Consider the following 16,834-nt stretch of genomic DNA (forward strand, 5'->3'; position numbering starts at 1 on the left):
AGCGATTGCTGGATTGCCCTTATATGGTAAGTCACATAAATAGAAAGACACTTAGACTTTTTAGCCCCTTGCACCATTATCCTTCATCAAAAGGCCATTCTCCTGTCCACACAGTCCCATGCGAACCGACTCTAGGCTACACCTCCACTATGCATACTTATGCAAGCGCCCGAGTGCACTGGAAAAAAAATGCCCACCATGGCCTAAGCGTGTTTCACAGCGGCCTAGGCGCTCACCAAGCGGCCGACTCACAGGACTTGAGACACATGGCCTAGGAACGAACATTGCCTTAACTGCCGACCCACGCCACCATAATGCTGCTCACCTCCACTCTCCACTGACTCATCATTAGTGTGTGTGTGTGTCGGGGGGGGGGGGGGGGGGGAGGGTAGCGCTGAGAGAAACAACCTGACAGGGAAAGGGGATCCTTTCTTTTACCTGAGCTCAGCCCTCCCAGGCTGGAAGCACAATCGTTGCAGGAGGAGAAGGCACAAGCATTCACTCCCAAGCTCCCCCTCATCCTCAATCTTTAGAGCCTAAATCTGGCCAGGCATTGAGGCTCAACCACTCAACTGAGGGAAGGACCAGCCTGGTGTCACCTCAGGAGCTCAACCTCTTCTTTCCTCCCCATCCAACACGAGCAATCCCCACTAGGGAGATGCATGTCCACCATCTTCTAATGATGAAGAAACTGGCATGATGTTGGGGCAGGGCTGTATGTCAGTGATGTCAGCGAGTCAGTTTACTCTATCTCCATATACTGGGAGGAGTGCATAACCCCACCGGTCTGGATTGGCCTGTCTTAAGTGCAGAGGATTGTGTGATTGAGCCCCAATATAAATTATCGTGCAATTTTTCCTTTATTGAAACATTTCTTAAATATAATTCCAAAAATAGATCTGAAATTGTGGCGTGTTAGGGTGTTTTGAAGAGATGTAATTCTGTGCAAAGTTGAGTTGGTGGCATATATTCTTTGGCATTGGGGAACCTAAGAGAAGTGATACTTCACAGTTGTTTGGAAAAAGAAGCTGTACCACACTATTGGTTTTTTGACTTTCACCTCATGAAATAAAGTTCTGTGAATATGGGCAATGCCACTTGAAAAGGATAGGAAAATTGGTTCTTACCTGCTAATTTTTCATTCCTGAAATACTACAGATCGGTCCAGACAAGTGGGTTTTGCATCCCTACCAGCAGATGGAGGCAGAAAACCAAAACCTTTGAGGCACTGCTACATTACTGAGAGTGCCACCTGCAATCCCTCAGTACTGGCCTGTACCCAATTCTCAACAACCCCCTAAATGAGGACAAATGCCAAACCAAAAAGTTGGAGCCCCCCAAACAGAAATCAACCCAAGGGGCTAACCACAACCTGGCAAACTTCTTTAGGTTCTATATATATATTTATTCTGACAATTCTTTCCAGTAAGCATGCCAGAATACGGACTTGTCGTAAGGGTCTTGATAACATTAAGGGTCTGGGTCTCTGGACTGATCTGTGGTACTTCAGGAATGAAAATTAACAGGCAAGAACCAATTTTCCTTTCCTGTTCATACCCCAGATCAGTCCAGACAAGTGAGATATACCAAAGCAACCCTATACTGGGCGGCCCCGTGAAAGAACCCTCTAAACACACTTTCGTCAAAAGGTCGGCTATCCTGGAGCCTGAACATCTAAACGGAAACAGCAAGATAAAGTATGAAGAGACGAAAGACCATGTCACTGCTCTACAAATCTCCTGCGGTGACATTAATTGTTACTTGGCCCACAACGCTGCCTGTGCTCTAGTAGAGTGCACAGCAACACCTCTGGAATTCTTCTCCCCTCAAAGATAGGCCGAAACAATAGCTTCCTTCAGTCAACACACTATCGTGCCCTTGGAGGCCTTGCATCCATTTCTGGTACCTCCAAACAATACAAACAAATGATCCGACTGCCGAAAACGGTTTATGACTTTTGCCTCCGGCGACTCAGCAGATCAATTTGGGAAGCTGGAGCTCCACAGTCTGATTCAGGTGAAATGAAGATACCATCTTAGATAGGAACAAAGGGTACCATATGCAAAGACACCCCCTTGTCCAAAATCTTCAAAAATGGTTCCCTACAGGACAAAGCCTGCAGCTCTGAGATCCTTCTGAAGGAAAAAATTGCCACCAAAAATACCATCTTCGGCGTGAGGTCCTTTAACAATGCCTTCCTCAACGGCTCGGAATGGAGGCCCACAAAGCACCCGCAAGACCACGTTTATGTTGCATGTGCCAGCCACTGTGTTCCGCAGCTGGTCGCACTCAACCGGCACAGCACCGGTTCAGTCCCGACCCCTCTTATAGCGGCGAACTTCACCGTGGCTCGGGGCCACTGGTCCCTTCCTGAGAGTAAGGCCATGTCACAATATATCCAAGAAAATCGAGAGAGGATTCATCTAGCCCTCCACATCCGCAGCAGGGGCTGGATTCTTCTTTGTGGCCAAGAAGGACGGCACACTTCAGCCATGTATAGACTACCGAGATCTAAATGCCATAACAAAAAAAATCTCTACCCCCTGCTGCTTATTTCTGAACTTCTAGACTGGCTTCAAGGAGCTAAGATTTTTACAAAACTAGATCTTCGGGGAGCCTAAATCTTATTCACATCCGGCCTGGTGATGAATGGAAGATCACCTTTAATACACTGGTTGGCCACTATGAATATCTCGTCATGCCCTTTAGCTTGTGTAATGCTCCTGCTGTATTTCAGAATATGATGAATGAGGTCTTCAGGGATCTTCTGTACATCAGTGTGGTTATTTACCTTGATGATATTCTTATCTTTTCTAAAGGTCTTCAGTCCCATCGCTGAGATGTCTTACGTTCTTCAGCATGCATGGGCCAATATGTTCACTAAACTAGAGAAATGCATCTCTGAGAGAGAAAGTTTACCTTTCCTGGGATATATAGTCTCTAGTGACGGCTTTCGCATTGAGCCAGAGAAGGTGACCTGTATCCTGAACTGGTCCCAACCTTCTGGACGTTGTCCCTTACAGAGGGTTCCTGGGATTCACAAATTTCTATCATCATTTTATCCCTAATTACTCTCAGATTGTGGCTCCCCTGACTGCTCTAACCAGGAAAGGAGCAAATACCAAAGAATGGCCTCCTGAGGCAGCCGCTGCCTTCAGCAAATTAAAACAGGCTTTCCTCCAGGGACCATACCTTCGCTATCCAAATCCCATATGTCTGTTCATCCTAGAAGTTGATGCCTCTACCATGGGAGTAGGAGCTGTGTTAAGCCAACACTCTGACATGGGGGTACTCTGCCCATGCTCATATATATGCCCACCGAGCGTAACTATGGCATCCGAGATAAGGAATTACTGGCCATTAAAATGGCCCTGGAAGAGTGGCGACAGTGGCTGGAAGTAGTGCAACATTGCATCACAATATACACAGACCATAAAAATCTGAAGCACCACCGTCTAAGCCCAGCGTCTGAATCCCCGTCAAGCCCGATGGTCATTATTCTTTATCCGTTTTGATTTCATGGTAAGATACAGACCGGCAACCAAGAATACCCGAGCAGACGCCTTCTCCCAGTCCTTTGAAGCAGACTTTGCTCCAACAATATTATTGGTGGCCCCAGATTCAAAGAGATGTCAAGGCCTATGTAGACTCTTGCCCTACATGTGCCCAGCAAAAGCCCATAGTGGGACGACCCTGGGAGTTATTGCAGCCATTGCCAGCTCCCAAGGAACCATGGACTAATATGTCCACAGGCTTCATAGTGGATCTTCCTCCTTCTGATGGCTGTCAGGTTATTTGGGCTGTCATGAACAGTTTTTCAACAATGGCTCACTTCATCGCTCTCCCAAGCCTCCCCTCTGCACCAGAACTGGCAAGATTGTTCACCATCCACATTTTTTGCCTACACGAGGTACCACGACACATCACCTTGAACTGCATTGCTCGGTTTACAGCCAATTACCTTGTGCTTTGTGCCGAAAATTTAACATCCAGCTGGACTTCACAACGGCTTATCACCCACAAGCCAATGGTCAGGCTGAATCGACTAATTGTACCCTCAAAACCTAAGGGCATTCGTCAACGATGGTCAACGACCATCGGGACAACTGGGCATCTCTCCTCCCATGGGCAGAGTTTTCCCATAACTCTCATAGCAACAACGCCATTTCTAATCAATTATGGGAGACAACCTCTTCCGCCACTACCACTTCCCTTGTCAGTCTCCTCCCCAGCAGCCCAAATGACAGCACAGGAGCTCCAACAATTGTGGACTTGATCCGAGGCGATGATCCAGAGAGCCGCCCGGAGGGCCAAGAAAAAGCCATCGACAGTCATAGATGACCAGCTCCTCAGTTCAAGCCGGGAGATAGTGTGGTTAAGCACTCATTACATATGAATCAGGGTGACTTCTAGGAGACTTGCATGCCAATATATTGGATCTTTTCCCAACATCTGACAAATAGGGCCTGTTATATATCAGCTATGTCTGCCCGTGTCTCTAAAAATCCATAACACGTTTCATGTTTCCCTCCTTAAACCACTAGTCCTGTCCATGGCCCTCCTGGAAGATCTTGGAACCCCGGAAGGTATCCTCAGAGGAGGACCAGGTGTATCAAGTAAAAGAAATATTGGACATCAGGCATCAAAATAAGAAGTTGGAATATCTGATATCCTGGGAGGGATATGGTTCCTGAGAAAAATACTTGGGCACCTGCCTCAAACGGTTCCATGCCTCTCATCCCACGAAGCCTAAACCTTTGGGAAGGGGGCTTAGAGGAGGGAGGGACTGTTGCGTGCATTGGCCACAGCATTCCGCAGCTGGTCACACTCATCCGGCGCGATTCCGGTTCGGACCCGATTACTCTTGCTGTGGTGGAGAGCCAATGCCAGCGATGAACTTCTCTGCTGCTCTGGGCTGCTGCTCAGGCTGCCGACGCCTAACCCCACCAGCGAATTCCTGGGTGCACACGCGTGCCTCTCCACAGTACTTAAAGGGACCATGGCAGGAAAGTTCCTGTGGCCCCTTCTGATGACATCAATACTGTTGCCAATTAAAGCCCGCTCCTGCCTGCAATGCCTTGCCTCAGGAACAAGTTGTGTTCCTTCTGGTTAGCTAGTTGTCTGGATGTGGTTTCAGATATGATTAGAAAGTTGTATGAATGGGACATGAATGAAGAGTTAATGGTTTGTTTTATTTTCATTTAGATTTCAGATCTGTTTTTGGAAGAGAAAATCCCCATTGGCCACGGCAGCTGTCAATCAAAATGTTAATATATTTCCTCAAGAAAAGTTCAAAATTTCTGTACAAGCCAATCAAGAATTTCAATTGCTCCAGAGAGAGGTTATTATTTGCTTTACGTTTCACTAGATATTTTCAATGCTTTTAAATCTTTTGAGCAGATCTGGGGCATCTGAAGGGCTGAACCCATTCCAGTACAAACTTTCATACTAACACTACGCAAAATAAGTCTTATGCTATAAGAGCCCTGTTTGTGTGACAAATAAAGCCAGAGAAATTGGCACTTAAGACAAATTCTGAACAAACAGTACAGCCTCCTAGTGACTTTTCAGCCCGTGGAGCTACAGCCCCCTAGAAAAAGATTTTTTTTTTTGTGGGTATAATTTTCTAGTATCTCTGTGCTTCCTTATGTGTTAACATAGTCCAAGAATATCATTATAATGCAATTTGTCTAGATAACACTCTGGTCATTAAAGACTCTCCCAATAAGGGCAGCACAGGGAGAGGTGCTGAAGTCAGTTTCCTGTCCTCTTCCCATCCCAACCTCATGAAACTGCTACCAAGCATGATTCTTTCAGGGGAATGAAGTCTCTTACCTCTGCATCATCAATTCCAGCCACTATAAATAGTGCTGCGTATTGCCGGTACACTAATTTGAAATCTTTATACTCTAAAAAAGAACACTGAGAATAAAACATTAAAAGTTACAAATAAAATACACAAATCCCTGAAGCATTTTGTGATTCATAATTGACTAATAGTAAAACAATCAGCTTGTAAAGTTTCACGCTTCACATGAGATGACTAGAATAGCTAAATGTGAATCGGTTATTTACTCTTTCAAATAGGACTAGGAGGCACTTCATGAAGTTAGCAAGTAGCACATTTAAAACAAATCAGAGAAAATTATTTTTCACCTAACATACAATTAAATTCTAGAATTAATTGCCAGAAGATGTGGTTAAGGCATCTAGCACAAATGGGTTTAAAAAAAGGTTGGGATAAGTTCCTGAAGAAGTTCATAAACTACTATTAATCAAATTAACTTAGGGAATAGCCACTGCCTATTATTGACATTAGTAACATGGGATTTATTTATTGTTTGGGTATTTGCCAGGTACTTGTATCCTGGATTGGCCACTGTTGGAAACAGGATACTGGGTTTGATGAATCCTCAATTTTCATTTTTAAAAATCTCTTTGTGCACTAACAAAACAAAAGTTCAAAGCACTGATTAATTCTTACAATCCTGACACCAGCCTGCTTCTCAGAGACTATGAGTCACCAGAGGAGGGCAACATTTTAGCTTAAGATCAAACAGGAAGTGGGATTTTGCGTCAAGGATCAGAGAACTTTATCATTTTGTTTTGTCCCCTGAGGCTTACTAAGGCAAATGTACAGTGACATCATCATATAATGGCACTGCTTAGGCTTTCCATTGTTAAAGCCCACAAAATCCAAACAATATAACACTTCCCTGATTATTTTAAACGTATCAATTTTATGAATAAAGAGAGGAAAAGACTTCAGAATCCCAATAGTGGAAGGCATCCATCTTACAGTATATTGCTTAGCATAAACATAAGTCTGAAAATCTCTTTAATTTTAATCATTTAAATGTGAATTAATTTTTTTTTTTTTGATGATTGGATCTTTCACACTTATTTTTTTCTTTTTTTCATTAAATATTAGGGACTTATTTATAAACTGATTTAAACATCTTTTGCATATATTGAATTGTGAAATTTACAAAGTATCATTTACAATTTATTTTATGGGATTTCTCACCTTATTTTTGGGGTTTACTTTTTGTAAACATCACTGCCTTATATTTAATTAGCACTTGTGATAGAGAGTTGTTTATCAGTAACAGGTGTTCTCAGAGGACAGCAGGAGGTTAGACTTCAAGCATGGGAGACATCATCAGATGGAGACCCAACATGGAAAACTTATGTCAAAATGTCTAGAACTTTGACTTGGCCCCATTGAGAATGCTCAGCATGCCCTTTACCACATGCCATGCGGGGTCCCTCTAAAGTCTTGTAACATTAAAATAAACTGAAAAATAGAAGAAACAACTCCGCAAGATGGCGGGTGGGTTTTGTGAGGATTAACTTCCTGCTGTACTCTGAGAACACCTGATACAGGTAATCAACTCTGCTTTCTCAGAGGACAAGCAGGATGGTAGTCCCACATATGGGTGAATCTCAGGCTGTCTCCCAAAGAAAAGGGGGTCCAAAATACACCCAAACCAAGTGCAACGGGCAGACGAACAATGGTGCTGTTGGTAACAGAGGTGGAGACAGCCTGAACCCAAACAATGTGCCCTAGGTGGGAGAGAGTTGGGTTCTACACCTCAAACAGATTCCAAAGGACAGATTGGCCAAACCTACTATCGCATCAGCCATCCTTATCCAAGCAACAGTGAGATATGAATGTGTGGAAGGAATTCCACATCGCAGCCTTGCAGATCTCCTCCATGGGGACTCTGCCATGGTTCAGACAGTTTGAGCCTTGACATGGCCCTCAAGATGCAGTCCTGCCTGCAAATAACAGAAGGAGATGCACTCTGCTAGCTAATTCCATAGTGTCTGCTTGACAACGACAATGCCCAAACTATTTCTATCAAAAGAAACAAAAAGTTGGGTGGACTGTCTATGGACTTCTGTCTGCTCCAGATCGAAGGCTAAGGCTCTCTTACAGTCCAAACTGTTCTGTGTTTGTTACCTTGGTGAGAATGAGACTTGAGAAAGAATGTTGGCAAGATGATGGACTGGTTAATATGGAAGTCCATCACCACCTTAGGCAGGAACTTGGGGTGCATATGCAGGACCATCTTATCATGGAAAAACTTAGTATAAGGTAGATAAGTCACTAAAGCCTGGAGCTTGCTGACTCTGCATACTGAAGTTTCCACCATCAAAAATATGAACTTCCAGTTCATGTACTTCAGGTCACTGGACTGTAGTGGCTCAAAAGGAGCTTCCATCAACACCACATTGAGGTCCCAAGTAACAGGGGAGGCTTCAATTGAAGCAGACCCCATATGAAATGTGCTACTAGGACGAGTCCAGAGGGGCTGAGTGACTCGGTTGCAGTCCTGGAGGCTCTGCGTGGCTTGACATCACTGAGACCTCAGGGTCCATTGGGCTGAGGTCATGTATATGCATGCCAAGGGAGTGACATGAACTGCTGCAGCCATGTGACCCAACAACCTTACATGTACCAAGCTGACACCTGCTGGCTCTGCTGAATCTCTGCTGCTATGGCCATCAGACTGATGGCCTTTTGTCAACGCAGGAAGGCCTTGGCCTGAGCAGTGTCTAGCTGGGCTCCTATGAAGTCCAATTGTGGGAATGTGCTGAAATTGGACTTTGGGTAGTTGATGACGAACCCTAGTGACTCCAACACCTGGCTAATCAGGCGCATGGACCTGACGGCCCCTATCCGAGAGGTGCGTCTGACCAGCCAATCGTCCAGATAAGGGAAAACGTGCATTCCCATCCTGCACAGGTGCACTGCCACCATAGCCAGGTAATTTTAAAGACATGTGGGCTGATGTGAGCCAAAACGGCAACACGCAATACTGAAAGTGCTGTTTTCCCACCATAAATCTGAGATACTTCCGGTGACTGGGGAAGATCTTAATGTGGGTATATGAGTCCTTCACATGGAGGGAGCATAGCCAGTTCCCTTTTTGCAGTAAGGGGATCAAGGTGCCCAGGGAACCCATCTTGAACTTTTCTTTTTGGAGAAATTTGTTCAAGGCCCTCAAGTCTAGGATAGGACGGAGTCCTTCTCTTCGGAATGAGGAAAATACCTGGAGTAAAATCCCACTCTCTCTACCCTGATGGAAAGGGCTCGACTGCTCAGGCCATTAAGAGGGAGGAGAGCTCCACAGGCAGTACATCCTGATGTGCAGGGCATCCAAAAGGTTTAATCAGTAACCCTGACAGAAGATGAAAAGAACCCATTGGTGTGACGTTACATTAGGCCACTGGTTCGCAGAGAACTGTAGCCTTCCCCCGACCAATGGGTGCACTGCTGCCGTTACAGGAGACCGGGCTATGCTCCCTACAACCCAGTCAAAACCCCGGCCCAGGAGTTAACTGAGGTGCCAGCTGGGCCTTTGAAGCTCTTTGCTGCCTGAGTTGGCCGTGAGAGTTCTGATGTTGTGGATGGGAGTGCGAGGGCAGAGGATAGTACTTTCTCTGGCAAAAGAAAAACATCTTCTGCTCCGATCTTGCAGATCTCCTAGATGAAGAGGACTGGTCTGGAGTGCTGGTGAAAAGTTGCTGAAGAGTCTCATCATGGTCCCAGAACTGGGCCACGGCATCCTTTACCTTTTCTCCAAAGAGATTCTCTCCAGTGCACAGCACGTAAGCGAGTCTTTCCGGTTGGAGATCCAAGGCCCGCAGCCATGCCATTCTGCAGCCACCAATTCCCCCTGCAGAGATCCTCGATGCCATTTTGAGAACATCGTAGATCAAATGGACCTCATGTTTTCCACACTCCAGGCCCTTATGCACCAGTGACATGACGATGTCCCGCTGCAGTTCAGGCAGCAGCTCGGCTACCTTCCTGCACCTGCTTCCAGCTGTCCTGTGAGTACTGGCTCATGAAGAGCAAGTAAGAAGCTATGCGAGTAATGAGCATAGTTCCCTGAAAAACCTTCCTCCCAAGATCGTCCATCACTCTATGATCCTTCCCTGAGAGTGCCAAGGAATGGTTCTGAGAACGCTTAGCTCTCTTGACAGCAGATTCGATCATCACCAATTAGTAGGGCAGCTGATTGTCGAATCCAGCAGCCTTCTGGACATGATAAACCGCATCCACCTTCTTGTTCATGGGTGGCACTGTGTTCCCAGATCCTCAACAGCAACTCTTTCAGGATGTCGTGCATGGGACTGCCACGACCTCCGAAGGAGGCTCCACAAACTAGAGGATTTCCAGCATTTTGTGCTTGGCATCCTCTTCAGTTAACAACTGAAAGGGGATGGCCTCTGCCATCAACCATACAAACTGTGCGAAGCTAAGGTCCTCAGGTGGGGACCTCCTTCATTCCTCCGGAGAAGGGGCTGAAGGGAGATCATTGGAATAGCATTGTTGGAGACCTCAGAGTCATCTCCCTAGGGGTCCTAAGGCTCCTCATCCTCTGTGTCATGAACCATGGATAGGGCCCTGAGCACTCTGTCTTCGTTCAGTGGTGCAGGCACCAACGGCACTGGATGGGGGCCTACAGGCCTCAGTGGCTGGGCTGAACTAGGGGGAGCTTCCTTCTTGGAGGAACAGGCCACTATCACAGTATCGACAGGGAGAGACTCTGGTGCCCACCGGGCATCGGTACCATCCTGGGAACAGATGCCAGCTAGGTTAGTAATGCGTCATGAATGCATGTAGACTCCAGCAGCAGCTGCAAGATGGACTGTGCCGGCACTGTCGGTGCTGTGGGGATGGCAGTCCGCATCAACTGCTCGATGGCCAGCTGCCCATGGCTCTCAAGCTCCTCCTCAAATATTGCTGATGCCAAAACCGATTGAGAGGGATGAGGAACTGAGAGGAGGATCAGTGGCTGGCACTGTGGCACATCCCAGCATCGGTGGAGGACTAGCTATCCTCACAGCGGGGTCATCACAGCAACGTGCAAAAACTGAGACCAGTGCCGATGCTTCCTCGGCTTCCCTCGATGCTCAGCATGCTTCTTCCCTGATGCCAAAGCTGATGACAAGGAACCAGACATCCACATCCTGAAGGAGCTCGACAGTGGTTGGTCTCCAGCGCCCCTATCAGCTGACAGCACCAACGAAACAGACGACACCAATGAAACAGATGGCCCCGCCAATGTCGATTGCTCAGTGTCCATCAGTGCAGTTCTGTGGTCCCTCAATGCCGATGCCTCGGACTTCTCTATCTTGTCGAGTAAAAGTCGATATCCCTTAGTGGTCACCTGTGGCAACCCTGGATTTCATGCGATGCCCCCAAGAGGAGGACATATTATTCATGGGGGTCCATGATGGACATGGTCCTCAGGCATCTTGGGCATCACTTAAACTCAGACAAGGCCATGATGAGATGAAAGGGATGCTAAATCAAACTCAATGATGACTGCCATCTATGACTAGCAGGCACTTACTGAACCTGCCACCCCAGGGATCTACAAGAAAGGAAACATACCAGCAAAATGTCAAAAACCCTGACTAAGATGCTAAAGGGAGAACGAAGAGGGACTCTGCATCGATCACTGTGACAGCACACCAACAAACACAAAAAGAACCGCAAAAAGTTTTCAAATCAGGCCAAAAAGTAGGCCAAAACCATGAGGCTCACTAACTGTGATGTTGCAGCTCCGCAGAAAAGAAGAGACCAAAGAGGGACCCTGTATGGACATGAGCATGCACAATGTGGCCAATTCATAGTTCTAGAGATTTTGACATACGTTTTCCTTTTTGGAGATCCATCTGATTATGTCACCCATGTGTGAGGACTAACATTCTGCTTGACCTCAGGGAAAGGAATAACATCTGATGAAACAAGCCTTTATAAATTATAGGCTTTTTCCATAGACTTATGAAACCATTACTAGTTTGATTAGATCTTGGCACCTCTGATATCAGTCATCTTAGCAGCAGGTCTTATACTGAGGAAATATATTTATTTTATTTAACAGCTTTTCTATACAGACATTAAAGTACACATCATATCAGTTTACATAATAACAAAAAGGTAGAAAATACAAATAACAGGGGGTGGGGGGAGGAGAACCAAAGGGGGCTCAATAACAGAAAGCCTCAAAAATTAGAGATAGGAGAGAGTTGAGATAGATGGTAACAAGGTTAACTAAAATACAAATATACAAGTGTTACAAGATTATTCATTTTACAGGATTGCATGTGATTTTATAAAGATTTATGGCGATTACTGGAATTACCACGGTGATTACAAGGATAAAGAATAACTGGGATTTACACGGAAAGAAGAATTACAGGATTACGCAGGAAAACTGCTAGCTGCTGTCAGATGGGGCGGGAGGACGGGAAGGGGAGATGACGGGATGCCAGGGGTCAAGAATATTAATCCGGGAATGCCTGGTGAAAAAGCCAGGTCTTTAGCAATTTTCTAAATTTAAGAGGGCAAGGTTCCAGACGGAGATTGGGAGGAAGAGCATTCCAATGTGCAGGGCCAGAAATTGAGAAGGCGCGGTCCCTTGGAGCTGAGAGACGGGCTTTTTTGAGTGGGGGGGACTAGAAGTGTGCATTTGTGGTTCGTTCTGGTGGAGCGGGAGGATTGTGTGAGTTGAAGTGGTTCATTGAGCCAAGAAGAATTGTGATTGTAGATAGCTTTGTGTATAATGGTAAGGGTTTTGAACAGGATGCGGGAGGAAATGGGGAGCCAGTGTAGGTCTTTAAGGATGGGGGTTATATGGTCTGATTTGCGTGCATTACTGATGATCTTTGCTGTGGCATTTTGAAGTATTTGGAGAGGTCTGATGGTGGAGAAATATAGTGGACTATAGGGGGAAGGGACCTTAATATCCTCACTTTTTCTTTTCAATAGCAGGAATTCTTTTTTAGTTTTCTTTAGGAACTGGCAACAATCTAAACTACTGCAGGTGAAATTCAGAGCCAACATGTTTCTTCCACTGCAGTCCTTCAGGGTCACAGACAGACCTGTTTTTCAGAATATCTTTGTCCCGTATAAATTTTCATGGGCTGATACCATCTCCCCAAGTAAAATTTATATCAACACAATTAAACAATGGCTGATTCATAGCAGACTTAAACTTAATACTAAAAAAACAGAGATCCTATTGCTAAGCGTGATTGAAAATCCAGTAAATTGTCCACCACCATCGATTACATTAGGAAATGATTTAATAGCAATCAAAAGAGTAGCTCATAATTTAGGAATTCAATTAGATTCCAATTTGTTGCTAAGAACATTTCAAATACTGTAAAAAATTCATTTTTCAAATTACATACTTTAAAAAGACTAAAAGCACTTTTATTCAAATCTGACTTCCAAACAGTACTTCAATCCCTCATTTTTTCTGGACTAGATTACTGTAATAGTCTTTACCTAGGCTTACCTGATTCCATCCTAAAACCTCTGCCGCAGATTCAAAATGCTGCAGCCCGCTTATTAACAGGCTCTCCAATGAAACAACACATTACACCTATTTTGTTTAAATTACATTGGCCTCCCATCAAATTCAGAGTTAAGTATAAAATCTTATCTATAATACATTCATTGATAAATAATCAGGACTCTACCTAGTTATTTTCTGCATTGAGGCTTTATAAACCAACTAGGATCCTCCGATCTGCCAGTAAAAACCTACTTGACGTTCCAATGGTTAGGCTTGCAAGATTAAATATAACAAGAGAAAGAGCCTTTTCCATAGCTGGTCCCATACTTTGGAATTCACTTCCAAATATTTTGAGACAAATCACTAATCATAAAGAATTTAAAAAATCATTAAAAACACACCTGTTTAAAGAAGCATTTTGCAGGACTAGAGCAAATGAACAAATAATATATAAAAAGACTTCACATATTCAAGTTATTCACTGCTGATATACGGGCCGATACAGAAAGGTGCGGTAGAAAGAGATGAGTTAGTGCCCGGCGCACCTGCGTTTGCCGCACGCACAGTTTGGATCACCTACCGCTCGATACTGTATTTAAATGGCATGCAAATGCAAGCCGCGTCCAACGCGCGTCCATGAAGAGCAATCCATTTTACTGTATAGGCGCTATACAGCGCCTATACAGTATCCTGGGTACGCTGGTACCTGTCATTTCAAATGACGTTTGAAATGACAGGTACCAGGAAGTGGATAGTTCTCCTACAGACCCCGCTGCCTTGAGCGCCCAGCACCAGCAAGCCCCAGCAGCCGGCGATCGGAGGCAGGGAGCGCAACAAAGCACCCTCCTTTGGACGGACAAGAGAGGCGAAATTTCACAGTCCCAAACCAAACCAACCCAATCCAAGCCAAGCCCCAGCAGAGAGAGACGAAATTTCACAGTCTCAATCCAAGCCAAGCCCCAGCAGAGAGAGACAAAATTTCACAGTCCCAAACCAACCCAATCCAAGCCCCAGCAGAGAGAGACTAAATTTAGCCGCCCAGTCCCAAACCAACCCAATCCATAGAAAAAAATGCTTCTCGCACTTAGCCGCCCAGTCCCAAACCAAACCAACCCAATCCAAGCCCCAGCAGAGAAAGATGAAATTTCACAGTCCCAAACCAACCCAATCCAAGCCCCAGCAGAGAGAGACGAAATTTAGCCGCCCAGTCCCAAACCAAACTAAACCAACCCAATCCAAGCCCCAGCAGAGAGAGACAAAATTTCACAGTCCCAAACTTTCCCCCAGCCCCCGCTCACCTGCCCTGGCCGCGGCCACGCAAGCCCCCAGCAGCAGCAGCAGCAGCAGTAGAAGGGCGTCGAGAGAGAGCGGCTTCAGCAGCCCCGCCGGCGAAGGTGAATACGTGCACGCCTGTAGGTCCAACATGGGCGCTCAAGGCACCGAAGGCGCATGCGCACACGCTGTGACCGGCTGGACATCTGAGGTCACGGCGCATGCGCTTTCGCTGCCTTGAGCGCCCATATTGGACCTACAGGTGTGCACGTATTCACCTTCACCGGCGAGGCTGCTGAAGCCGCTCTCTCTCACCGCCCTTCTACTTCTACTGCTGCTGCTGCTGGGGGCTTGCGTGGCCATGGCCAGGGCAGGTGAGCGGGGGCTGGGGGAAAGTTTGGGACTGTGAAATTTCGTCTCTCTCTGCTTGGGCTTGGATTGGGTTGGTTTGGTTTGGGACTGGGCGACTAAGTGCGAGAAGCATTTTTTTTCTGTGGATTGGGTTGGTTTGGGACTGGGCGGCTAAATTTCGTCTCTGCTGGGGCTTGGGTTGGTTTGGTTTGGGACTGGGCAGCTAAGTGCGAGAAGCATTTTGAGTGCGAGAAGCATTTTTTTTTCTGTGGATTGGGTTGGTTTGGGACTGGGCGGCTAAGTGCGAGAAGCAAGAAACGGGACATGTCAGATGGGAAGCCAAAGATTCTCCACTGATTCTCCCCCTATATATGCCAGGGCTGAAACTTGAACCTTTAAAGTGTTAAGGGCCAATTCCATAAGCAAGCCATCCTGTAAAAATTCCAAAATCAAAGGAATATCCCCCTTGAGTAACTCACTCAGAACATTAGGTCTCAAAGACCCTCTAAACCTCTAACATAGGCTACAGAAGTAGAAAATTTCCAGGCCCGAAGTAGAGTGGAAATTACAACAGGCGAATAACCCGCTTCAACAACTAAGCCCTTTCAATGGCCAAACTGTAAACAGAATTGACCTGGATTCTCATGTAAAATTTGTCTCCTGACAAAGATCTGGCCGAGATAGTAGCCTGAGGGAACTGTCCACTAGAAGTCTCTGGAGATTGGCGTATCATGGCCTTCAAGCCCAATACAGACTCACTAAAAGGACGGTGTTAGTTTGACTTGCAATCTTCTGGATCAGCCTGTCTATCAAAGGCCAGGGTGGAAATGCATACAGCAGGGCACAGTGTAGCCACTCCTGAACGAATGTGTCTATGCTCATCACTTTCGTGTCCCACCTGTGACCGAAGAAATGTGAAATTTTTGCTTGTTGAAGGTAACCAACAGGTCTAGATCCAGTAGGCCCCAGCAGTCCACCAGGAGCTGAAAGGCCTCCTCTGCCAGCTCCCATTCTCCTGGGTCCAAGTTTCTCCTCCTTAAAAAATTGGCTCTGATATTGTCCTTTCTGGCAATGTGAGAGGCGGAGATGCTTAGATGATGCTGCTCAACCCACACTATGAGCGCTTCTATCTCCTCCGATACCTGTTGATTCTTGGTTCCTCCCTGACGATTGATGTAAGCCACCTTTGTCGCACTGTTGGACATTATCCGGACCCCCCAGGACCTCTAGCCACTTAGGAAACTACAGGCATGCCAACCAAACCTCTTGTGCCTCCAGTCTGTTGATGTTCCACAGCCACTCTGCTGCATTCCAGCAACCTTGCACCACCAACTCCGGGCAGTGAACCCCCCCAGCCCCAGAGGCCTGCATCTGTCATGAGTACATCCAATCCAGCGTCTTTAGGGAAATTCCCTTCCTGAGATGATCCACCTGTAACCACCAGTCCTACTGGGATCTCACCGAATAGTTCTGCAACTGTAGACTCCATCAGGAAAGCAATGTGCGCAGAAGAGGGCGCATATGTGCCTTCGCCTAGGGAACAATTTCTAATGCAGCAGCCATCAACCCCAGGACCTGCAGATAAGACCACAAGGTCGGGTGAACAGAGTTCCAAGGGTATCAAACTCGTACTATCAATGTGTGGATCTGAGACTCCGGCAGGAACACTCTGCCCTGCCTTATTGAATCAAACCCCAAGATACTCCAGGGTCTGAGATAGCTGCAAAATGCTCTTGGCTAGATTTACCACCCAGCCTAGTTCCTGTAGCAAGGAAACCACTCTGTGGGAAGCATAAAGACTCTCTTCTACATGCTTGCCTCAAATCAATCAGTTGTCCAGATAGGGGTGAACTAGAATGCTCTCCTTGCAGAGGGCCGCTGCTACC

General features: G+C 46.2%; 1 protein-coding gene across 2 annotated transcripts in view; it reads right to left on the bottom strand.

The window, feature by feature from the left end:
• The window catches only part of AP4S1 (adaptor related protein complex 4 subunit sigma 1), a 51,211-nt gene that overhangs the window by 25,470 nt on the left and 8,907 nt on the right, over positions 1 to 16,834 (bottom strand). For both annotated transcript variants that reach the window (XM_029598992.1, XM_029598993.1), the window contains exon 3: positions 5,836 to 5,922. In XM_029598992.1, coding sequence (XP_029454852.1) covers positions 5,836 to 5,922 — 87 coding nt within the window. The remainder of the gene's footprint in view (positions 1 to 5,835; positions 5,923 to 16,834) is intronic.

The sequence above is a fragment of the Rhinatrema bivittatum genome, chromosome 4, assembly GCF_901001135.1.
Source record: "Rhinatrema bivittatum chromosome 4, aRhiBiv1.1, whole genome shotgun sequence".
NCBI lineage: Eukaryota > Metazoa > Chordata > Amphibia > Gymnophiona > Rhinatrematidae > Rhinatrema > Rhinatrema bivittatum.